The sequence below is a fragment of the Priapulus caudatus genome, unplaced genomic scaffold (assembly GCF_000485595.1).
Source record: "Priapulus caudatus unplaced genomic scaffold, Priapulus_caudatus-5.0.1 Scaffold4, whole genome shotgun sequence".
NCBI lineage: Eukaryota > Metazoa > Priapulida > Priapulimorpha > Priapulimorphida > Priapulidae > Priapulus > Priapulus caudatus.
In genome coordinates, this window is record NW_014577065.1 from 8,509 (window position 1) to 28,712 (window position 20,204).

The window sequence follows — 20,204 nt, forward strand, 5'->3', positions numbered from 1 at the left end:
GAGAGAGAGAGAAAGAGAGAGAGGAGAAGGGGAGAGAGAGAGGGGAGAGAACTATGAACGTTATTATATCCACACAAAGCGAGATGCGCACGCCACTTTTGCCGTTGCTATTATTGGGTTTGTCCTATATAATGCACGTGCACCTATTTAATTATATAATGCTGTGTTCCTCAAGAGTAAACACGATAGCGTAACGATACTACTCTGATATAACGTGAACATACGATGTATATATATACATCATAAATGAAACTATGAACTCCACAGGTTACCTGTAGCGCATTATTTTATTTTTTTCTACAAATACAGACTACATATAAATACAATTCACCAACATTATATGTGGCAATACAGGCGCGACCACCGATAAATTGAGTGCTATTATTGTATACATAACAAACTCAACACTAACTTTAGCAGCAGAATGGTAATAAATAACGTAATGGCTGATATATGACGCGGGCAGTACGATTAGACATTCAGTATCAATAGATAATCAGATAATCAGTAGATATTAAGATAATCCATCATTCAATATTAGTACATGAGCTACACGAGTAGGTAGGTATACATTACATACATACTTTTTGCCCGAGATGCATTTTAGGTTGCACAGATGCACACAGATTGCATTAGATGCACGTTACAAACGTAATTAACGCGATAGTCATGTGTCTGTAATGCAATGCGCTTATTTTCACCTACCGGTTGTTTCCGAAAAACAACATTCTATTCGAAAAGTCGGCTCGTCTCTGGCCCTTATCCTCCACCCATCTCTAGTCCGGACACATAGCGTACCGCCATCGTATCCCAGCCCACCCTTCCCCCACCCAACCTCCTCCTGCCTGCCTGCCTGCCTGATTGTGCACCATTCTCCACCATAAAATCCTTCCGACCCTGCCCCGCCATTGCCTTTACCCCACCCCACCACCCTCCATACTCTATCCTCCCAACCCGCCCACACCATCCTTCACACCCCTCCTGACTTACCCCACACCACACTATTGTCCCTCTCACGTTATTCTCCCCCACCACGTACTAACCTATCAACCCCAACACAACACTCCCCACACTGGTCTCTCAACGATACTTGCCGGTTCTGCCACGACGACCTCACCATTACAATACTCGGCAGCACCATGACCTCCTACCCGTCTCCACCACTACGCCTGCCCTCCCCTCTCACACTGAGTCGTGCAAGTATCTACACTAGCCCCACCTTTTCTTAAAGCTATGCGACCCATTTCCCCACCACCATACCTAGTCACCCCTCTCACAAAAGGCGACACCTGCGCGGGGCTACTCACACTGCAACCCGATTCATTCACACCCCACTCACCACCATTCATGCCCCCCTCTCCCACAGCGAGACAGTTCTACACGGCAGCCCCACAGCAGCGTGATGAATCCTGAAGACCTCCAAAACCTCCATGTCGAGGCAAGGTCAACTGTTTGAGTCAAGGTCAGCATCGCAGAAGCAGCAGCAGGGCGGAAACGATGTGCGGAGGACGCTCCAGCGACGACACGGGCACGGCAGACACCGCCAGCCTCCCAGTCGCCTCCCCAGCAGCGAGCAACGTGCGTGCAGCTATACCGGTACGGAATACACACCACTGATGAACGCCGATCGACACATCACAGCAAAAACCTATTAATATTAGAGCAATACTAAGCTCATGACGGATAATGGAGAATCTTTATTAGTGTGTTGTGCAATAATTAATGTGCCTTTGATAACGGCTAACCATGAGATCAAGAGCTAATAAATACTTATTTATATATATATAGGTATATATATAGGACCGTACCTATAGGAGTGTTTCACGTGACGTCATAGATCAGGTCACGTGTATTTGTTATGTGTCATGGTTGGCAGAAGCGAAGCGTGCTGCCTGACATTTAACAGATGATTGACCACATGCTTTCTCGTTGTGGAAGCGTGTTTTATGTAGTGCGTAACGTGCGTTGCTGCTTACTATCGTGCGTGAGTGCATGCGTTGCCATGGTGCGTGCGATGCGTTGCGTGCTGGTGTGCACGGTACACGTGCGTGCATGTGTTGTCCCAGTTGGTGCGTGGGCGTTACATGTTGGGTGGTTGCGGCGTGACACGTACAGTGCCTGTGTTCACGTCGTGCCGTGGGGCATGCGTGCGTGCGTGGCGTCAGTGCACGAACAGTGTGCGCCGTAACGTGCGTGCATGCGTGGTGTGTGCGTGCTGTGCGTTGCGTGGACTGTGTGCACGTACTCGTGGTGCATGGTGCGTTGCGTGGTGACGTAACGTTGCGTGCATGCGTTGAGTGAGTCTGTATGCACTACGTTGCGTGTCGCGTGATGAGTGCCTCTCGCTCTCGTCTGTGGTTCTTGTGTGTGTGACGTATTTGGGCGTGCGTGGGTGCTGTGCGTGGTCCGTGTGTACTGTGACGTACACGTGCGTTGCTGGTTGCCGTGTTGTGGCGCGTCGTGTGTGTGCAGTGGCGTGCGTTTTGCGTACACGTGCGTGCTGTGCGTGTGCAGTACACGTGGTGCATGGTGTGTGGTGGTGTGGCAGTAAACGTGCGTGCGTGCGTGTGTACGTCACGTGCGTGCGTGGTGCGTGTGAAACTTACCGTGCGTGCTGCTGCTGTGGATCCGTGGTGTGCATTCGTACAGGCGTGCGTGGTGCGTGCGTGCTCTGTGCCGGGTGTTGCAGGTCGTTTCCGTGCGTGCTGTGCGTGTTGATGTGTTGGTGTCTTCTCTCCTCTCGTCCTGTTGTTGCATGTGTTGGTGCGTGCTGTGCATGCATGTGCACGTCGACGTGCGTTGCGTGGCGTGCGTTGCACGTACACGTGCGTGCTGGTGCGTGCGTGCGTGCGTGCGTGTGTAGTGACACGTTGGTCGGTGTGTTGTTCGAACAATATCACGCATCTGCTTCACTGATCTCTATAAATATTTATAAATATTAATAATTATAAATATATATTAATAAATATAAATATTTATAAATAGTTATTTATAGAGATCAGTGATCTGCTTGCTGCCAACCGTTAAACTGCGCATGTGCGCATATGACGTCAATGTTTATAAACATGAAACACTCCTATTCCTATACCTATAAATACCTATATACCTATAGGTATTTATTAGCTCTTGGTGAGATTCAGAGCAGGGGCTAGTTCAAGGGAATTTCCAAATTGCATGCGCGAATGACTATCACAGCTGAGCCCTATAAAGTATGGGGTCCGAGAGTCACTGCAGACACACTACATTTGTAACACATCTTGTATGTACCTACATGTTAGAAAACACCCCCACGGCCGGGCGTAACATGTCTAACATCGTGGGTGTCAGAGTTAATACATACGCGTTTGTCTTCAGTTTACATGGCGCAAAAAAGACTGGTTTAACACACAAAAATTTAATCGTGAAATCGAACTTCCTGAAATAGCACTTCTGATCACGACAACGTTTTTTCTGCAGTCTATCTCGTGGATTTCCATGAATAATAATTTATATACAACTCGGTAAGCTTTCAGGGATTAAAGGCATGGTGGCACCAACTCCAAGCCAGTCGATTGAACATGATTATCAATATCAGTGCTACCACTCAGGATATTACAAAAAAAAGTATCAAAATTGTCTAAAAAAAGTATTAAAAACGCATAAATTTGTATCAACCTACCATGATTTGTAGTCACTTGTTACTTTATACATTGTTACCGAATACATTATTATATAGCCTTTGTGCAGCATACAAACATGCTTCAGGAATGATGTGTGCAATGCCATGAGGAGTTGTCTCTTGAACCCTCAGTCTGGAATATTTCAATGCAGTGTTTCCCCTGGCCAAAAAGGTCTGTGAGGTGGTAAATGTTTTTTGTCATGTGCTTGTACATTTCGAGATCCTAGCAAAGCGAGCAGCGCAGGTGCTGGCCAAGGTAGGGAGGGTCCAGGGGCCATTTTTGAAATGAAAGTGTCAATGACACTGTAGCTCACCTTGGGTGTGATAGAAGAGGGAGGGGGGATATATAAAGCAAGAGTATATATGGGAGAACTCCCATTATATAGCATATCTCCCATTATATACTCTTGATAATGATATATGCATAAGTTTTGATGCGAAAATAAGTGTTTCAGATCTGAGTCTGAAATCTTGACGAGAGAATAAACATTTTTGAATTGAATTGAATTGAGAGATGGTGCTACGCCTAAATGATGGCCATTTTGGTTTTCGAATATAGCGCAAATAAAAACAATAAAATATTCCAGTCAAATTACTGTAATGAAGAATCTAAAACACAATATTACACGTATATAGGTATGATTGTAGAGTTGTTGACAAGTTAGACGAAATAAACGTAATAGAACGTTGTCATCTCTCCCATAGGAGTAACAACTGTTTTGGGGCTAGCCTTACACATTCACATACCAAAATTTAACAAAATCGAATGAATTTAGATGGCCATTTTCATTTTTGCCAAAAAGTGGGCGTGGCTCAAAAGTAGGTCGACTGGCATGCTGACAAAATAGGAAGTTCAAATCTCTCCCATAGGAGTAACAACTGTATTCAATGTGAAACATGTGGGTCAAACGGTTCTTGAGTTATCGTTGACCGTAGGCAGACACTGAAATGCATAGTGAAATTGCCAAAATCTACCTAATTTGCATAATTTTGAAAAAATATAAAAACCTGTGTGATATGTTTTGGGGCCAGTCCTTATTTATTTACATAATAGAAATGAGCAAAATCCGTTGAACCTGAATTGACTTATGGCCATTTCCATTTTTGCAAAGAAGTGGACGTGGTTCGAAAGTAGGTCGACTGGTGTGCTCCAAAATAGGGCGTTCAAACCTCTCCCATAGGAGTAACAACTATATGCAATTTGAAACATGTGGGTCAAACAGTTCTTGAGTTATCGTTGACCGTAGCGAAATGTTGACGAACGGACGGACGGACGAACGGACGGACTTGCATCTTGACGATGTCAAGGCGAGCAAAAAATGGTGCAATTTGGTGCATTCTAAGCTATTCTGAACACATTGTATGAGACTCTTGAATCTCTTTTTCAAAAAGTTGCCAAAAGTTACGTCAGCGAGACAGTGTTTTGGACAAATTTATGTGTGGCAGCTGAGAATTTGAGCGAGGCGGCCCGCCTCGCTCGTGTCAATGCAGGGGAAACACTGCAATGCACATTGCTCGATTTGACATTTGGTCACTGACAGCAGAGAGCTAGTATCAAAAACACTCCATTGAACAGAGCACACATCACTCCTGCAACAAGACTAGCAAAGCACATCTTTAATCTCATCAAATACAGTGTACCTAAATGTATGTCCGAAGAGTTTGACCATATTTGGCAAAAAAGTATTTAAAAGTATTTATGCATGAAAAAAAGTATGGAAAAAGTATAAAAAGTATATTTTCTTTAAAAAAAGTATAATACTTTTTAAAAGTTTTATAAAGTGACAGCACTGCAATATCATTCGGCTAGGTGTTGCGACGGCATGACCATGTGTATGGTGTGTATTGTGCACATAGGCCTACGCACGCTCGCTTTGCACGCATGCCCGCAAACGCTCACCTCCATTCATCTCCGCGTGTCCGAATAGGCGGGTCGGGTAGAACACGGTTACGTGGCCTGAGGTGTCGCCGTCGCCATGCCGACCGCATCCGACGCACACAGATGCGATGTGTGACGTCAGCGCCTGCAGCGCCCCCGCGGCACCGATCGCGGGGAGAGGTGACTCTATAACAAGCAGATCAGGAGGATAAGCTTATTGCAAAATATCGTAAACTAATTGACGGCACGCACTCTTCTGCTCGGGATTAGGCGCATATTTCATGTGACATGCCACGTGATGCGGGCCTCGACTGATCCTAAAGCCAGCCATTTAATGATACTGTAATATTCGGCCACCTGAACAATGTTCTGTAGCCAGGAAACGCAGGAAAGGGTTTCGGGGGTGAGAACGCTTGCTGGTTAAATGTGGTATACACATACACATGTGAAAATAATACAGCCATGAAACATTGAAATGTAATTCAATTGTATATTAGTTTATTAAACGAAAAAGCATGCACGGGGTGGGAATTTTCGGGGAGGGGGGTGCATTCTTTACGAAATGCACCGTTTCTTTTATCCCCTTAGTGCATCTTTCACCCCGTTTCGATGTTACGTAATCTGATTCACTTTGCATCGTAATACTTAATTCGCAGTCTGCCGACATTCAACATTTGCGGTAGGTTACCTACAATATATTATAACAAATAGTTCGGTTCGTCCGCTGACATTCTCAGTATTGGCTTACGCCGAGAAATCGATTAACACCGCGTTCTTCACACGCGTGCGAGAACGGAGAGCGTGACGTGAGCGGACGGTCGTACACGTCGGCTATAGCTGGTTACGGGAGAGAAGAGAAGAGCAGAGGAGCCGCCGCCGCCGCCGCCGCCGCTGCTGCGTGTGTCATAAAGTTTGGCTTGCGCGGGATCAGGGCCGGAGAGACACGCCGAGCATGACAATGCCATTAGCATCATCACACGCAATGCAGCCGCCAAACAGCGCGCTGGCTTAACAGTCACGTGACCATACCCGCGGCGGATAGTCAGGTGGCGTCGGGGTCGCATTTGACGCGTTGACGTGGAAAACATCCCAGCCTCCCCCCGTGCACGATGCCACGGGCGCGAGGACGGGGAGGGGGGGGGGCGTGAATGAGGCCATCAAGAGAGCAGGAATTACTTGCCGATGTAATAACATCTGTCGTCTCTTGGTGCGATGTGTGGGAGGACGGATGATGGCGGTTTAGAACCCATGCCATCGTAGAGCGTGACGCATGGGAGGAGGAGGAGGGGGAGGTCTGATGAGGGGGGTTGACACACCCACACCATCGTAGAGCGTGACGCATGGGAGGAGGAGAAGGAAGGGAGGCTGATGAGGGGGGTTGACACACACAGCGCATCGGTAGAGTGTGACACATGGGAGGCAGGAAAAGGGGAGGGGGAGGGGGAGGCTGATGAGGGGAGTTGACACAGCACACACCATCGTAGAGCGTGACGCATGGGGAGGAAAAGAGGAGGGGAGAGGGGGGGCTGATGAGGGGAGTTGACATACCCACACAATCGTTAGAGCGTGACGCATGGGAAGAGAAGGAGGGGAGGGCTGATGAGGGGGGTTGACACCCACACCATCGTAGAGTGTGACGCATGGGAGGAGAAGGAGAAAAGGGAGGGCTGATGAGGGGGTTGACACACACACCATCGTAGAGTGTGGACGCATGGGGAGGAGGAGGAGGAGGAGGGCTGATGAGGGGGGTTGACAACCCCACCATCGAGAGCGTGACACATGGGAGGAGGAGAAGGGGGGAGGGCTGATGAGGGGGTTGACACACACACCGATTAGAGGTGACGCATGGGAGGAGAAAGAGGAGGAGGGGGAGGGCTGATGAGGAGGGTTGACACACACACACCATCATAGAGCGTGACGCATAGAGAAGGAAGGGAGGAGGGGAGGGCTGATGAGGGGGTGACACCACACGCCATCGTAGAGCGTGACGCATGGGAGGAAGAGGAGGGGGAGGACGATGAGGGGGTTGACACACCCACACATCGTAGAGTGTGACGCATGGGGGGAGGGGAAGGAAGGGGAGGGCTGATGAGGGGGTTGACACACCCACACCGATCGTAGAGTGTGACGCATGGGAGGAGGAGGAGGAGGGGAGGGCTGAATGAGAGGGTTGACACACACACACACCATTGTAGAGCGATGACGCATGGGAGAAGAGGAGGAGGAGGGGAGGGCCATAATGAAGGGGGTTGACACACCCCGCCACGTAGAGCGTGACGCCATGGAGAGAGGGGAGGAGGAGGGGGAGGAGGACTGATGAGGAGGGGTTGACACACCCACGGCATGCGTAGAGTGTGACGCATGGTAGGAGGAAGGGGGAGAGAGGGGAGGACTGATGAGGGGGGTTGACACACCACGCATCGTAGAGCTGAGAGCATGGGAGGAGAAAGAGGGGAGGACTGATAGGAGGGGTTGACACACCCACGCCATCGTAGATTAGAGGTGACGCATGAGGAGAAGGAGGAGGAGGAGGACGGCATGAGGGGTTGACAACACACGCCATCGTAGAGCGTGACGCATGGAGGAGGAGGAGGAGGGAGGAGGAGGAGAGGAGGGGAGGTATCTGATGAGGGGGTTGACACACCCACCGCCATTGTAGAGCGTGACGCATGTGGGGAGGAGGAAGGAGGGGAGGAGGAGGAGGGGGAGGTTGATTGAGGGGCGTTGACACACCCACGCATTGTAAAGCGTGACGCATGGAGGAGGAGGAGGAGAGAGGAGGAGGAGGAGGAGGGGAGGTCTGATGAGGGGGGTTGACACCACCCACGCCCATCGTAGAGCGTGACGCATTGGAGGAGGAGGAGGGGGAGGGATGAATGAGGGGGGTTGACACACCCACACCACGTAGAGTGTGGCGCATGGAGGAGGAGGAGGAGGAGGAGGGGGAGGAGGGGGAGGGGAGGACTGATGAGGGGGTTGACACACCCACGCCATCGTATAGAGCGTGTACGCATGGGAGGAGGAGAAGGAGGGGGAAGGGGAGGGCTGATGAGGGTGGTACACACACACGCCATCGTAGAGCGTGACGCATGGGAGGAGGGGAATGAGGAGGAGGAGGAGGGCTGATGAGGGGGGTTGACACACCCACACCATCGTAGAGCGTGACGCATGGGAGGAGGAGGAGGGGGAGGGCTGATGAGGGGGGTTGACACACCCACACCATCGTAGAGCGTGACGCATGGAGGAGAAGGAGAGGGGTGGTCTGATGAGGGGGGTTGACAACCCCACCCATCGTATAGAGCGTGACGGATGGAGAGGAGGACGGAGGAGGAGGAGGAGGAGGTCATGCATGGGGGTTGAACACCCACCCATCGTAGAGCGTGACGCATGGGGGAGGAGGAGGGGAGGAGGGGGAGGGCTGAATGAGGAGTGGTTGACACACACACGCCATCGATAGAGCGTGGACCCATGGGAAGGAGGAGGAGGAGGAGGAGGAGGGCTGATGAGGGGGGTTGACACACCCACGCCATCGTAGAGCGTGACGCATGGGAGGAGGAGGAGGAGGGCTGATGAGGGGGGTTGACACACCCACGCCATCGTAGAGCGTGACGCATGGAGGAGGAGAGGAGGAAGGGGGGGGGAGGGCTGATGAGGGTTGTTGACACACACACGCCATCGTAGAGCGTGACGCATGGGAGGGAGGAGACGGAGGAGGAGAGGGGGAGGTCTGATGAGGGGGGTTGACACACCCACGCCATCGTAGAGCGTGACGCATGGGAGGAGGAGGAGGAGGAGGAGGAGGGGGAGGGCTGATGAGGGGGTTGAACACCCCACGCCATCGTAGAGCGTGACCCATGGGAGGAGCGAGGGAGGGAGGAGGGGGAGGGGCTGATGAGGAGGGTTGACACACCACGCCATCGTAGAGCGTGACCCATGGAGGAAGGAGGAGGAGGAGGAGGGGAGGCTGATGAGGAGGTAGGACACGTTGACACAACACACCATCGTAGAGCGTGACGCATGGAGGAGGAGGAGGAAGGGGAGGGCTGATGAGGGGGGTTGCACACCCCACGCCATCGTAGGGCGTGACGATGGAGGAGGAGAGGGGAGGGCTGAGAGGGGGTTGACACACCCACGGCCATCGTAGAGGGTGACCCATGGGAGGAGGAGGGAGAGGGAGGGAGGCTGATGAGCGGAGGGTGACACACACACACCATCGTAGAGCGTGACGCATGGGGAGGAGGAGGAGGAGCGGGAGCTGATAGGGGGGTTGACACACACCACGCATCGTAGAGCGTGACGCATGGGAGGAGGAGGGGAGGAGGGAGGAGGAGGAGGTCTGATGAGCGGGGGTTGACACACCCACACCATCGTAGAGCGTGACGCATGGGAGGAGGAGGGGAGGAAGGAGGAGGAGGAGGGCTGATGAGAGGGGTTGACACACCCACTCATGATGAAGTTGTGACGCATGGGAGGAGGAGGAGGAGGAGGGAGGAGGAGGAGGAGGGGAGGAGGAGGCGAGGAGGGAGGAGGAAGGAGGAGAGGAGGAGTCTGATGAGGGGGGTTGACACACCCACGCGCATCGTAGAGCGTGATGCATGGGGGAGAAAGGAGAGAAGGGGAGGGCTGATGAGGGGGGTTGAACACCCACACCATCGTAGAGCGTGACGCATGGGAGGAGAGGAGGAGGAGGAGAGAGGGAGGAGGAGTCTGATGAGGGGGTTGACCACACCACACATCGTAGAAGCGTGACGCATGGGAGGAGGAGAGAGGAGGAGGAGGGCTGATGAGGGGGGTTGACACACACACCACCATCGTAAGAGCGTGACGCATGAGAGGAGGAGGAGGGGGTGGGCTGATGAGGGGGTTGACACACCCACCCATCGTAGAGCGTGATGCATGGGAGGAGGAGAAGGAAGGAGGGGCGAGGAGGGGGGCTGATGAGGGGGGTTGACCACACCCACACCATCGTAGAGCGTGACGCATGGTGAGGTAGGAGGAGGAGGCGGTGAGCGGGAGGAACTGATGAGGGCGGGTTGACAACACCACACATCGTTAGAGCGTGACGCATGGAAGGAGTAGAGCGAGGAGGTGGGAGGAGGAGGGCTGATGAGGGGGTTCACACCACACCATCGTCTTGAGGAGCGTGACGCATGGGAGGGAGAAGAAGAGGAGGGGGCAGGGCTGATGAGCGGGGGTTGACACACCCACACCAATCGTTAGAGGCGTGACGGCATGGGAGGAGGCAGGAGGGGTGGGCTGATGAGGCGGGGTTGACACACCACACCATCGTAGAGGTGATGCATGGGAGACAGTGCGAGAAGGAGGCAGGAGGGGAGACTGATGAGGGAGGGTTGACCACCCACACATCGCTAGAGCGTGACGCAATGGAAGGGAGTAAGGAGGAGGAGGAGGAGGAGAGAGGAGGATGGAGAGGACGGGAGGAGGTCTGAATGGAGGGGTTTGAACACACCACACAATCGTTAGAGCGTGACGACAGTGGGAGGAGAGGAGGAGGGGGAGACCTGATGGGGGCGTGACACACCCACACCATCGGTAGAGCGTGCACGCATGGGAAGAGGATGGGGAGGGCTGAATGAGAGTGGGGTTGACACACACACACCTCGATACGAGCGATGACGCATGGGAGGAGAAGGAGGGGAGGACTTATGAGGGGGGTTGACACACCACAGCACCATCGTATAGAGGCACGTGACGCATGCGGAGGAGAAGGAGGGGAGCGGTGATGAGTGGGGGTTGACACACCCACACCATCGTTAAGAGTGCTGACACATGGGAGGAGAAGTGAGTGGCGGAGGCTGATGAGAGGTAGGTTGACAGCACACCAACCATCGTGAGCCGTGACCTAGGGAGGGAAGGAGGGGGAGACTGCATGAGGGGGGTTGACACACCACACACCATCGTAAGAGCGTGCGCAATGAGGAGGAGAAGGAGGGGAGTCGGGCTTGATGAGGGGGTGTGAACACACCCACGCATCGTATGAGCGTGCGAGGTGGGAGTGCAGGCAGGAGGGGGAGGGCTGATGAGGCGGGGTTGACACACCCACACCATGCGTAGAGTCGGACGCATGGGAGGAGGAGGAGGGGAGGTCTGATGAGGGGTTGCACACACACACCATCGTGAGCGTGAGCATGGAGGAGAAGGAGGGGCGAGTAGGCTGATGAGGCGGCACGGGTTGACACACCACCACACCATCGTAAGAGCGTGACGCATGGGAGGCAGAAGGAGGGGGCGAGGAGGGGCCTGATGAGTGGGGAGTTGACACACCCACCATCGTATTTGAGCGTGACGCATGGGAGAGGAGAAGGAGGGGGAGGCTGATGAGGGGGTTGAGCACACACCCACACATGTAGAGCGCTGACGCATGGAGAAAGCAGAAGAGGATAGGCATGAGGAGAAGAGAAGCAGCCTGGAGGTTCAGCAGACGGGCTCGATGCGGGGGGTTCAAAAACATTGTGGTCCGTGCACACGCTACGCGCGCAGTGTGTACGTGCACACGCACGCACGCACGTGTACGTGCCCACACGTAACGCGCGCGAAGTGTACGAGCACACGTCACGCAGGACGTGTTACACGTGCACACGCACGCAGGCACGTGTAGCCGTGCACAGGCACGCACCACGACGTGTAGTGCACACGCACGCACGCACGTGTACCTGCACATGCCGCACGCACGCACACGTGCCAGGCACGCACCACGCAGTACGTGCACCGCATCGCACGCACGCACGCACGCACCGCACGCACGCCGCATGTGTAATGTGCTCACCATAGCACGCACACACGCACGTGTACGTGCACCGCACGCAGCGACGCACGTGAATATGTGCACACGCACGCACGCACGTACGCTGTACGTGCACACGGCACGCCCGCACGGCATTGTAGCTGCACACGCATGCTACCTCACGTACGTGCTCGTGCACACGTAACGCACGCACGTGTACGGTGCGCATGGCACGCAGGCACGCACGCACGCACGTGTAACGTGCACACACACGGCACGCACGACGTGTATAACATGCACTCGCACGCATAGCACGTGTACGTGCACCACCGAAGACTGTAGCATTACAACGACACAGATGCATGCGTCATCGTGTTACTGTGCAGTCGAACTACGAAATATTTTGTCACAAATGAGCTGACCCAGAAGAATTCGTGGCAAAGTTTCGGCGCATGCGTAGACTGTAAAGTTCTACGAACTGGCTTATTGTGACCTGATGCTACGTGGTGAGAGATCAGAAAGACAACATCAGGTGGCAGCACTTACCGACATTGAGCTTGATAGCAAGAATTCCGGCTTCATTGTGAACTGACCAACTTCTCACAGAGAATTCCCCGTATCTCTTCACAAGTTCCGTACCTAGACAAGCAATGAAACACACACACACACACGCACGCATGCACGCACACACCCACACACAAGTAATTAGTAATAAGTAACTAAAAAGTAATGATACTAATAAGCAAGACTTAACGTATCATAGCCACACTCAACTAAATTTATCATTTTAAGAGTATAGACATTGATAACAGCATTTCAATCATAAAACAGTACGAGTGTTTTACTTTTACAGCCATTCGTGTCTGTGATAGCGGTGACCTCCCATTCGACCCCTGCACCGCGTGGTAGGCCAGGCACAACAACCCACATCATGCAAGCACGCAGCGGTGACGCGGCCTCCACGTCCTAATACGCAAGCACAGACACGAGATTTTAGCAACAACAATAGTCTGTTATTACACAGATTTATAACTGGAAGTCAGTGGTTTGAGTATGCAGACAGCCAAATATGGTGGACTTTGCCATGCAGTGTCATGTTGTGGTCGTCAGCAGGTTGATGGCATGCATAAAAGGTGAGGCACATTGGATACCACAACCCTCATGGCTGATCTTAAACTGGATTCGTACATCACACTTTATCTACTAACAAGACAATGTATTCCAAATTATTTTCCTACCTCTTGTTTGTGACGTGCTTGCGCCCACTGTTGCTTGGCAACATCGAGGAATTTCTCATGTGTGACGTAGCACACGCAGGAAACAATATTCCGTAAGGTGGCACCACTCTGCATGGCCGACAAGACGCGTTGCACATGCTGCAGCGATAGCGCACTTTCACATGCACTACCACCCCCTATCAGCTGCATGCTACCAGCAACTAGCGGTATCTGACCAGCCACTGTTATGCGATTACCAACCTGCAGATGGAGACACAGGACACTTCAAACAAGACGACCTATGTTTCCTTTTTTCGTCCATGTCATTCGCTCATTTGATGAAATGTTACGATGTTTGCCGGCCAATCTACCAACAATTATTTCAGTCGACGAAATCAGAAGAGGAGATGATAGGTTATACCTTTATCTGAGCATTTTTGTGAATATAGCTTGTTTAACTGTGATAATCTGTGACTTTACAACCAAAATATTATCAGAATTTCTTTACTAAACCATTAACATGCACAACTGGAGTTGATCAGCAGAAAGAACAGACCTGTGCAATACATGGTTCTAAAACACAATGATAGCAATCGCTTAATGGTAAAGTGATGACATAATACGGCTACCCTGACTGCTTGGCTGTATGGTCCAATGTTGGCTGGTGCCCAGTGAGAGATGCCCTGAACATGCATAGTGTGGCGTTCCTCGTGTGATGTACTGCCGGTGCAGTCCAACTGTAGCACGACAGACTCTGGTAGTGCCACCTGTACACAGGTCCTAAGGTTGCAATAAGTTATTATTAACACATTACCATTAATATTCCTTTCAGTTCAAATCATTTAACATGAATATTAAAGAAGTCAAAGTAGTACCAGCAGATATTGTATTAGTTTTAATAATTCACTGTGAATATGCCCTGCATTGTCACTTAATTATTAAACATAAAGAGCTTATTCCTGATGTAGTAATATCACAAAAGGCTAACCACCAGTGTGTTAGCCAGAGACCCGTCTACCCGTCTTTTGGACGGCCCATTCTTGGAGGAGACGGATGAAATTTGATAGAAACGGCATGAGGACAGCCCATTTATATATATTATACACCTTGTATAACTGACAACAGTCCTTACAAGAATATAAAATCATATCAGATTCCTGTCATTTTGGCATTTCAGACTAAATTTCCTCCATTTTAAGGTAAGGCCTTCCCCCTAGGGCGCTTCACGCTCGCATCATCCTCGCTTCGCTCAGATGGTGAGACTCCCTAATTGCTTTTCCTGGCTAACACCCTGCTAACCACCTGTGCAATACTCTTAAGTAGACGAAATATGCATTACAGTTTCTGCAATAATAAGTACACAAAGCAGCTTACTATGAACACAATGTTTATCATAATACGAGGCTTATGATAAATAACCAATAAATGTCACCTTGCAGGGGGATTGAGGCTGAAGTAGGTACTATACACTGAGTTTATCCTTGCAAATTCAGCCATGTTGGATACATAGAGATGGACGAAAGAGATATCCCTGAGTTTCGCCCCTGCCTGGTTTTCAATCACGTCTAGAGGACAAATAAGAAAGCTTACTCTTTACACAGCACAACAAATTATTTGTTCAATTTCACCGTGATTGCACTAATAGGCTTTTGCTTCACATGTAGGGTCACATGTAGACTTGATTTCTGTCAGTTAACTGAAAATGCTTTGGGAAGAAATAATGTATTGCTATTTGTAAATCACAAGAAAGTTGTTGCATTTCAATGCAATTTTAAAATCTATGCATTTTTCAGCTTAGATCACGTTTCAATTAAATGTTAGTATTTTATCAGTGATGTACATCATTTAAAGCACAACAATCATTCAGTTAAAACGTTAGCTTATAGTAGACTAAACAGTGACTTGGTCATATCTAATATATAAGGAACAGAAATGTTGGTGAAACCTTTTAACTTGTCCATTAGTCGCGTGACGATTTCCTCAGTGGACTCCATCGAAGACACAACTCCCACTAAACCTGCTACACTGAATAATCCCATAGCATCCTTCATGCACACTGGCGTCGTTTCTGGATAATGAATAACATCAACACACAATACTGACAACCTTCATCTGAAATTATGCATCGAGACCCTCACTGATTCACTGGTTTAGTGTGTTCACCACACATGTTGGAAGTTAATCCTTAGTCAGAAAGGGAATTTAATCTTCTCAATGTGTAAAAACCTAGACCTCAACGTTGGAGACTGTGAGCCTGTGAGGCCCTTATGGTTCAGATGACCACGTCAAATGACGGGCCTGTCTTCAGCCACAGGGGCACAAATAAGCCATCGAGATCGTAAAACACTCTGGCAATAGCCACCCTCAGCATCACCGGTAAGATTTTCATAATGTGGGCAGACAGAAAAAAATACGAAGGCGAATCAGAAAAGTGGGAGAGTAACTGAATGTTCGAAATTCTTGTCCAACGTGTAGAAATTGCTGAGTGCAAACCCACAGCTGCATGGGATCGCTCCCATGTACAAGAACGTACAGCTCACCTTCTGTAGAGGTAAGAGGCAGTGGTGCAGTGTGAGTTTTGCACTGGGATGGCTCTGCAACTGCGCTGGCACCGGTCACCTCACTGTCTACGGACTCCAGCACTTTGCTAATCGTGTCCTGACTGCGAGTTACCGGAACTCCCATCAACCTCTCCCTCTGGCTCAATGGCTCCACCTAACGGATATAAATAGAAATAACAGCCCATATCTTTAGTACAGGCCCTAGGTCCCTTGAGAAATGAGGGGGATTGAGTGCACAGGCAAGAAAATAAACTAGGTGAGTGTATGAGACTACGCCATATAAGATTTCTGGAAGTATCTAGTGCATGTTAGTCATACCAATTGTAATAGGTGACCGACAGCATGTGATAACCGATTTTCAGTAAACCAATTTTAATGCAATAATCAATGAATTACATATCATCAGGGGTTAATAATGACAAATTGTCATTATTAACCCCTGATATCATCTGTAGTAGTTATTCACGTGATAGAACTACTGCTGTTGCGTGATGGCAGTAGTGCACATGCCTTATCTGGGTCAAAGGTCTCACTAAACCACAAACTATGTGCTAAATGCATTTTAGGTTTGGCTACCTAATCATAAATTCTGGTAGCCAGACTGGATAGTTTTAGATGCCGAACTGGGCAATGCAGTGAATGCAGAGAGCAATGTGTGTAAATTTGCATTGTTTAGAAAAATCTTTAGCTAACAGATTTATTGGATAGCTATTGGTCATAGCAGACAACTAGCCTGACTAGCTACAGTGAAAATTCATACTTCTCACCCATCTTTTTATGATATATATATGTATATAATTATAATATAAGCAAGATAAACACTCATTCCTTATTGCTAGGTCAGTCAAGCCACACCAGTTCACACACGTTTTTCATATGCACACATCAAGTCAGGTATGTTTAGAATGCTTCTATTGCGTCAAACGGCTGTAGGTGAATAGGTCTACTGCTTATTAATGCATGAGAGCAGCGATGGTTTTAACAGTGAGTATTAGTCATACCAATGGTTTGTCTTCCAGGGACACCTCCTTTAGATTGAGGAAGCCGACAGGGGCAAACGCATCATCAGAGTGGATCACCAGTTCTGTCCTACCTCTACATTAAGTGATGTACAAGTGAAAGTGACGTGTAAGGCACTAATTTGTGCAGATGACTGTAGTCTCACAAATAATATGGATATAGACATCAACATAAATAATGGAACTTGACTTTATAGGTGATACATGTTCTCAGTTTTAACAAAGAGTCGTAACTATAGTCAAAGGAAAGTTATTGCTAATCCAATTTTTATAATCAATTTAGCAGCCTCTAGGTTACCAAATTAGTGGGCGACAGCTTGTAGGTTAATGATAGCCCATTATTGTATCTTTCCAATCTTTACAAAACGAAAGTATCAGCAAATATAACGACTACATTAAATATAGTCATAGATCATATATATTAAGCAAAAATATTATATATAAAAACAAAAATTAACCAAATTATAAGAACCAAGATTAAACAACAATTATAATTGTTGTATAATTGCCTATAAGCACGAGTAATAGTAATTCTTGTAAATCAAAGCAAAGAAACTTGCAAAGCAAAGGCACTTGCAAAGCAAAGGCACTTAATTGCAAAGTGAAGCAAATCAAGAAAAGCAAGCAAGCAAAACAAATACACTTACATCAGAATTCGTTTTTCAAACAAAGGGCAGTTCAGTGTGAATGTTTCATATTCTCCACCTTCTCCACAAACATTCAAACCATATGTTGTTTCCTGCGAAAAATTACATGCTATAAATGGAACCATACCTGTATGTAACAGCCAACATACAAGCCTTCCAGTTTAAGAACAGTGTTCCACTAAATTTATTTTAATACATACATAATTGTCACAAATAAACTACATTTATTCAATGTATTACCTACAGCGTAATTTGATGTTCACCTGAACTCACCATTTTCAACATGTGAGGATAGATATCAGCAATAGTTTTTCCAAGATGTTTTCTCGGTTCAAGTCCCATTGCTGCAACCTTAATGAGGATGGCTTCTACACCCGATTCGATCATCTCTCGCAATAGTTCTGACTGGTCTCTTCGCCACAGATAAGCAAGGGATGTTAGCCCTAATCTTGAGCAACTATGATAATGAAAGAATAAATGGATGATTGTTAACAAATTACTGACATGAATACACTAATCGCTTTTGAGTTTATTTATTAGACAACTTTTGCACTGCAATGAATGGTTGTATAAGATATATACATATTTTAATAAACAAAATTCACATAAACATATCTATACAATTGATATATATATATATATATATAGAAATTGTAGTCTGTAGATAAATTAAAGACAATTAAGACATCACCTTTAGCTGTTACTCCGAGTTTCACGCTTACGCGATCATCAGACAAACTTTTATACCTAGCAATTTATTACACTTTGCAACTTAATGCATTGAGCACTCTACTGACAGTATAGACTCAAGCATCCAGACTTATATATATATATATATATTGTATAGGTATGCTCATGATACCATGAATTATAGCTTTATACTTACACATTTTCTACTCTGACTCTTTGATAATCTGATAGGATGGCGCCAGATGCTACTGCTTCAAATTCAATGTTTTCCTACAATATAAGAACATTACAAATCAGCTAAAACACAACAAATGAGATAATGCAATAAAATTGTCTATTTATAAGAAAAACCAGGAGTTAATAATGACAAATGGAAAAACTTATATATCAACAAAAGAACTAATGAACCATCACGGCAACAGTCATGTTAAGCCTGTTGTGGTTAGGACACTAAATGTCTACATAAAACATTTAAACCAAATGTATTTCAGTGCATGACAATAAATGCTCATGTTTGTTATTTAGCAGCCTAACAAAAATATGTTCAATTTATAAATTAATAGAATATCATAATCAAACATATTAAATATACCTTTACATATTTTAGCAAAGCATATAAATCCTCAACTTCATCTTTTGGATTTTCATGGTAGTCTTTCTCTATGGCTACTGAACTGCCTTCAATGATTCGTCGGTAGAGTGGCAGGCCCATCGCATCGGCATAGAAATCTATTGCATGGTGTCCAACTGTCTGATACATGTAGCTGTCCAATTCATCTACAAACACGAAATAGTAAGGTTATATAGTTCTACAGTTATTATACAATTATAATTTATATTGGGAGCAAAGCACCTCATGTGTAGATGAAATGAAATGGTTGTGCAGTGTAACATATACATGCACCTTTACCTTTAACATCCTATTCTTTTATGATAAAATTTCAAATAGATATTTTATTAACCTTTTCCTTCTGGACGTAGATTAGCAAGTGCTACAATTTCATGTCCTTCCGCTACACATTGCATCATGTTGTAGCAGCTGTCTTTGCCACCACTAAGTAGAAAAGAGTATAACATATTATATGGTATCACCACAATGAGTCATCAAGTTTCATTGTCATAATTATGCATTTAAATGAGCAAATTACTGGATTTACATAAATAAGAATTTAGAGGCACTAGGGTTGGTGAATATAACATTAAACATCACAGAATATTGTACAGAGCTAAGTAAAATTTTGAAAAGGGAATATGTAGTGGAAGTGTAGGAAGGAAGGAGTGGCAAGGGGTTTGAGAATATGGAAGATGAGTAATACGGGAAGCTGAAGGAGGGGAAGGCAGCGGTTATGGAAGGTCAGGAACGTAAAGTAAGTCCTAAACTCTCTTTCCATCCTCTATTCCTTTCACTTTCTCCCCTGGCTTCTCTTCTACGGTCTCTCCATCCTCTACATCTTTTACCAGCCCCTTTTCAACCACCACCCCCTTCTCTTCTTTTGGTTCCTTCCCTGATGATGCCCATTAACCTTTTTTTTATTTTTTTATAATGCTTTATTTCCAGAACCATGATTATATACAGTACATACATACAGAGAAGAGTTGGTATCTATTACATGGTATTCTATCCTATATATCATTCTCGATTATTGTATATTAATACAAAGATATACGTGTGCATATAGGTTCAACAGTAGTACAGGGTAGCGACTTTTCCCTTACAGAGAATTATAAACAGCTGACCATTTACCATAGAATTTTTCCAGATTATTATTAATATTTGCTATGTACTTT

The 20,204-nt window shown here is 47.6% G+C and overlaps 1 protein-coding gene across 2 annotated transcripts; it reads right to left on the reverse strand.

Annotated features, from left to right (window-relative positions):
- Positions 1-981: 981 nt before the first annotated feature.
- On the reverse strand, positions 982-19,493 carry LOC106821578 (diphthine--ammonia ligase-like). 2 transcript variants are annotated; one of them, XM_014826453.1, is made up of 15 exons: positions 19,379-19,493; positions 19,009-19,193; positions 18,613-18,686; positions 18,000-18,183; positions 17,727-17,818; positions 17,062-17,155; positions 16,040-16,214; positions 15,445-15,567; positions 14,932-15,064; positions 14,129-14,279; positions 13,521-13,760; positions 13,128-13,248; positions 12,829-12,921; positions 5,559-5,723; positions 982-1,588 (listed from the first exon to the last, which is right to left on the reverse strand). In XM_014826453.1, the coding sequence occupies exons 1-15, from the start codon at positions 19,491-19,493 to the stop codon at positions 1,464-1,466; spliced, it is 2,070 nt and encodes a 689-aa protein (XP_014681939.1). In that variant the 3' UTR covers positions 982-1,463. The 2 variants fall into 2 exon arrangements, with proteins under 2 accessions (XP_014681939.1, XP_014681942.1); XM_014826456.1 differs by lacking the exon at positions 982-1,588 and adding an exon at positions 5,048-5,248.
- Positions 19,494-20,204: the final 711 nt, after the last annotated feature.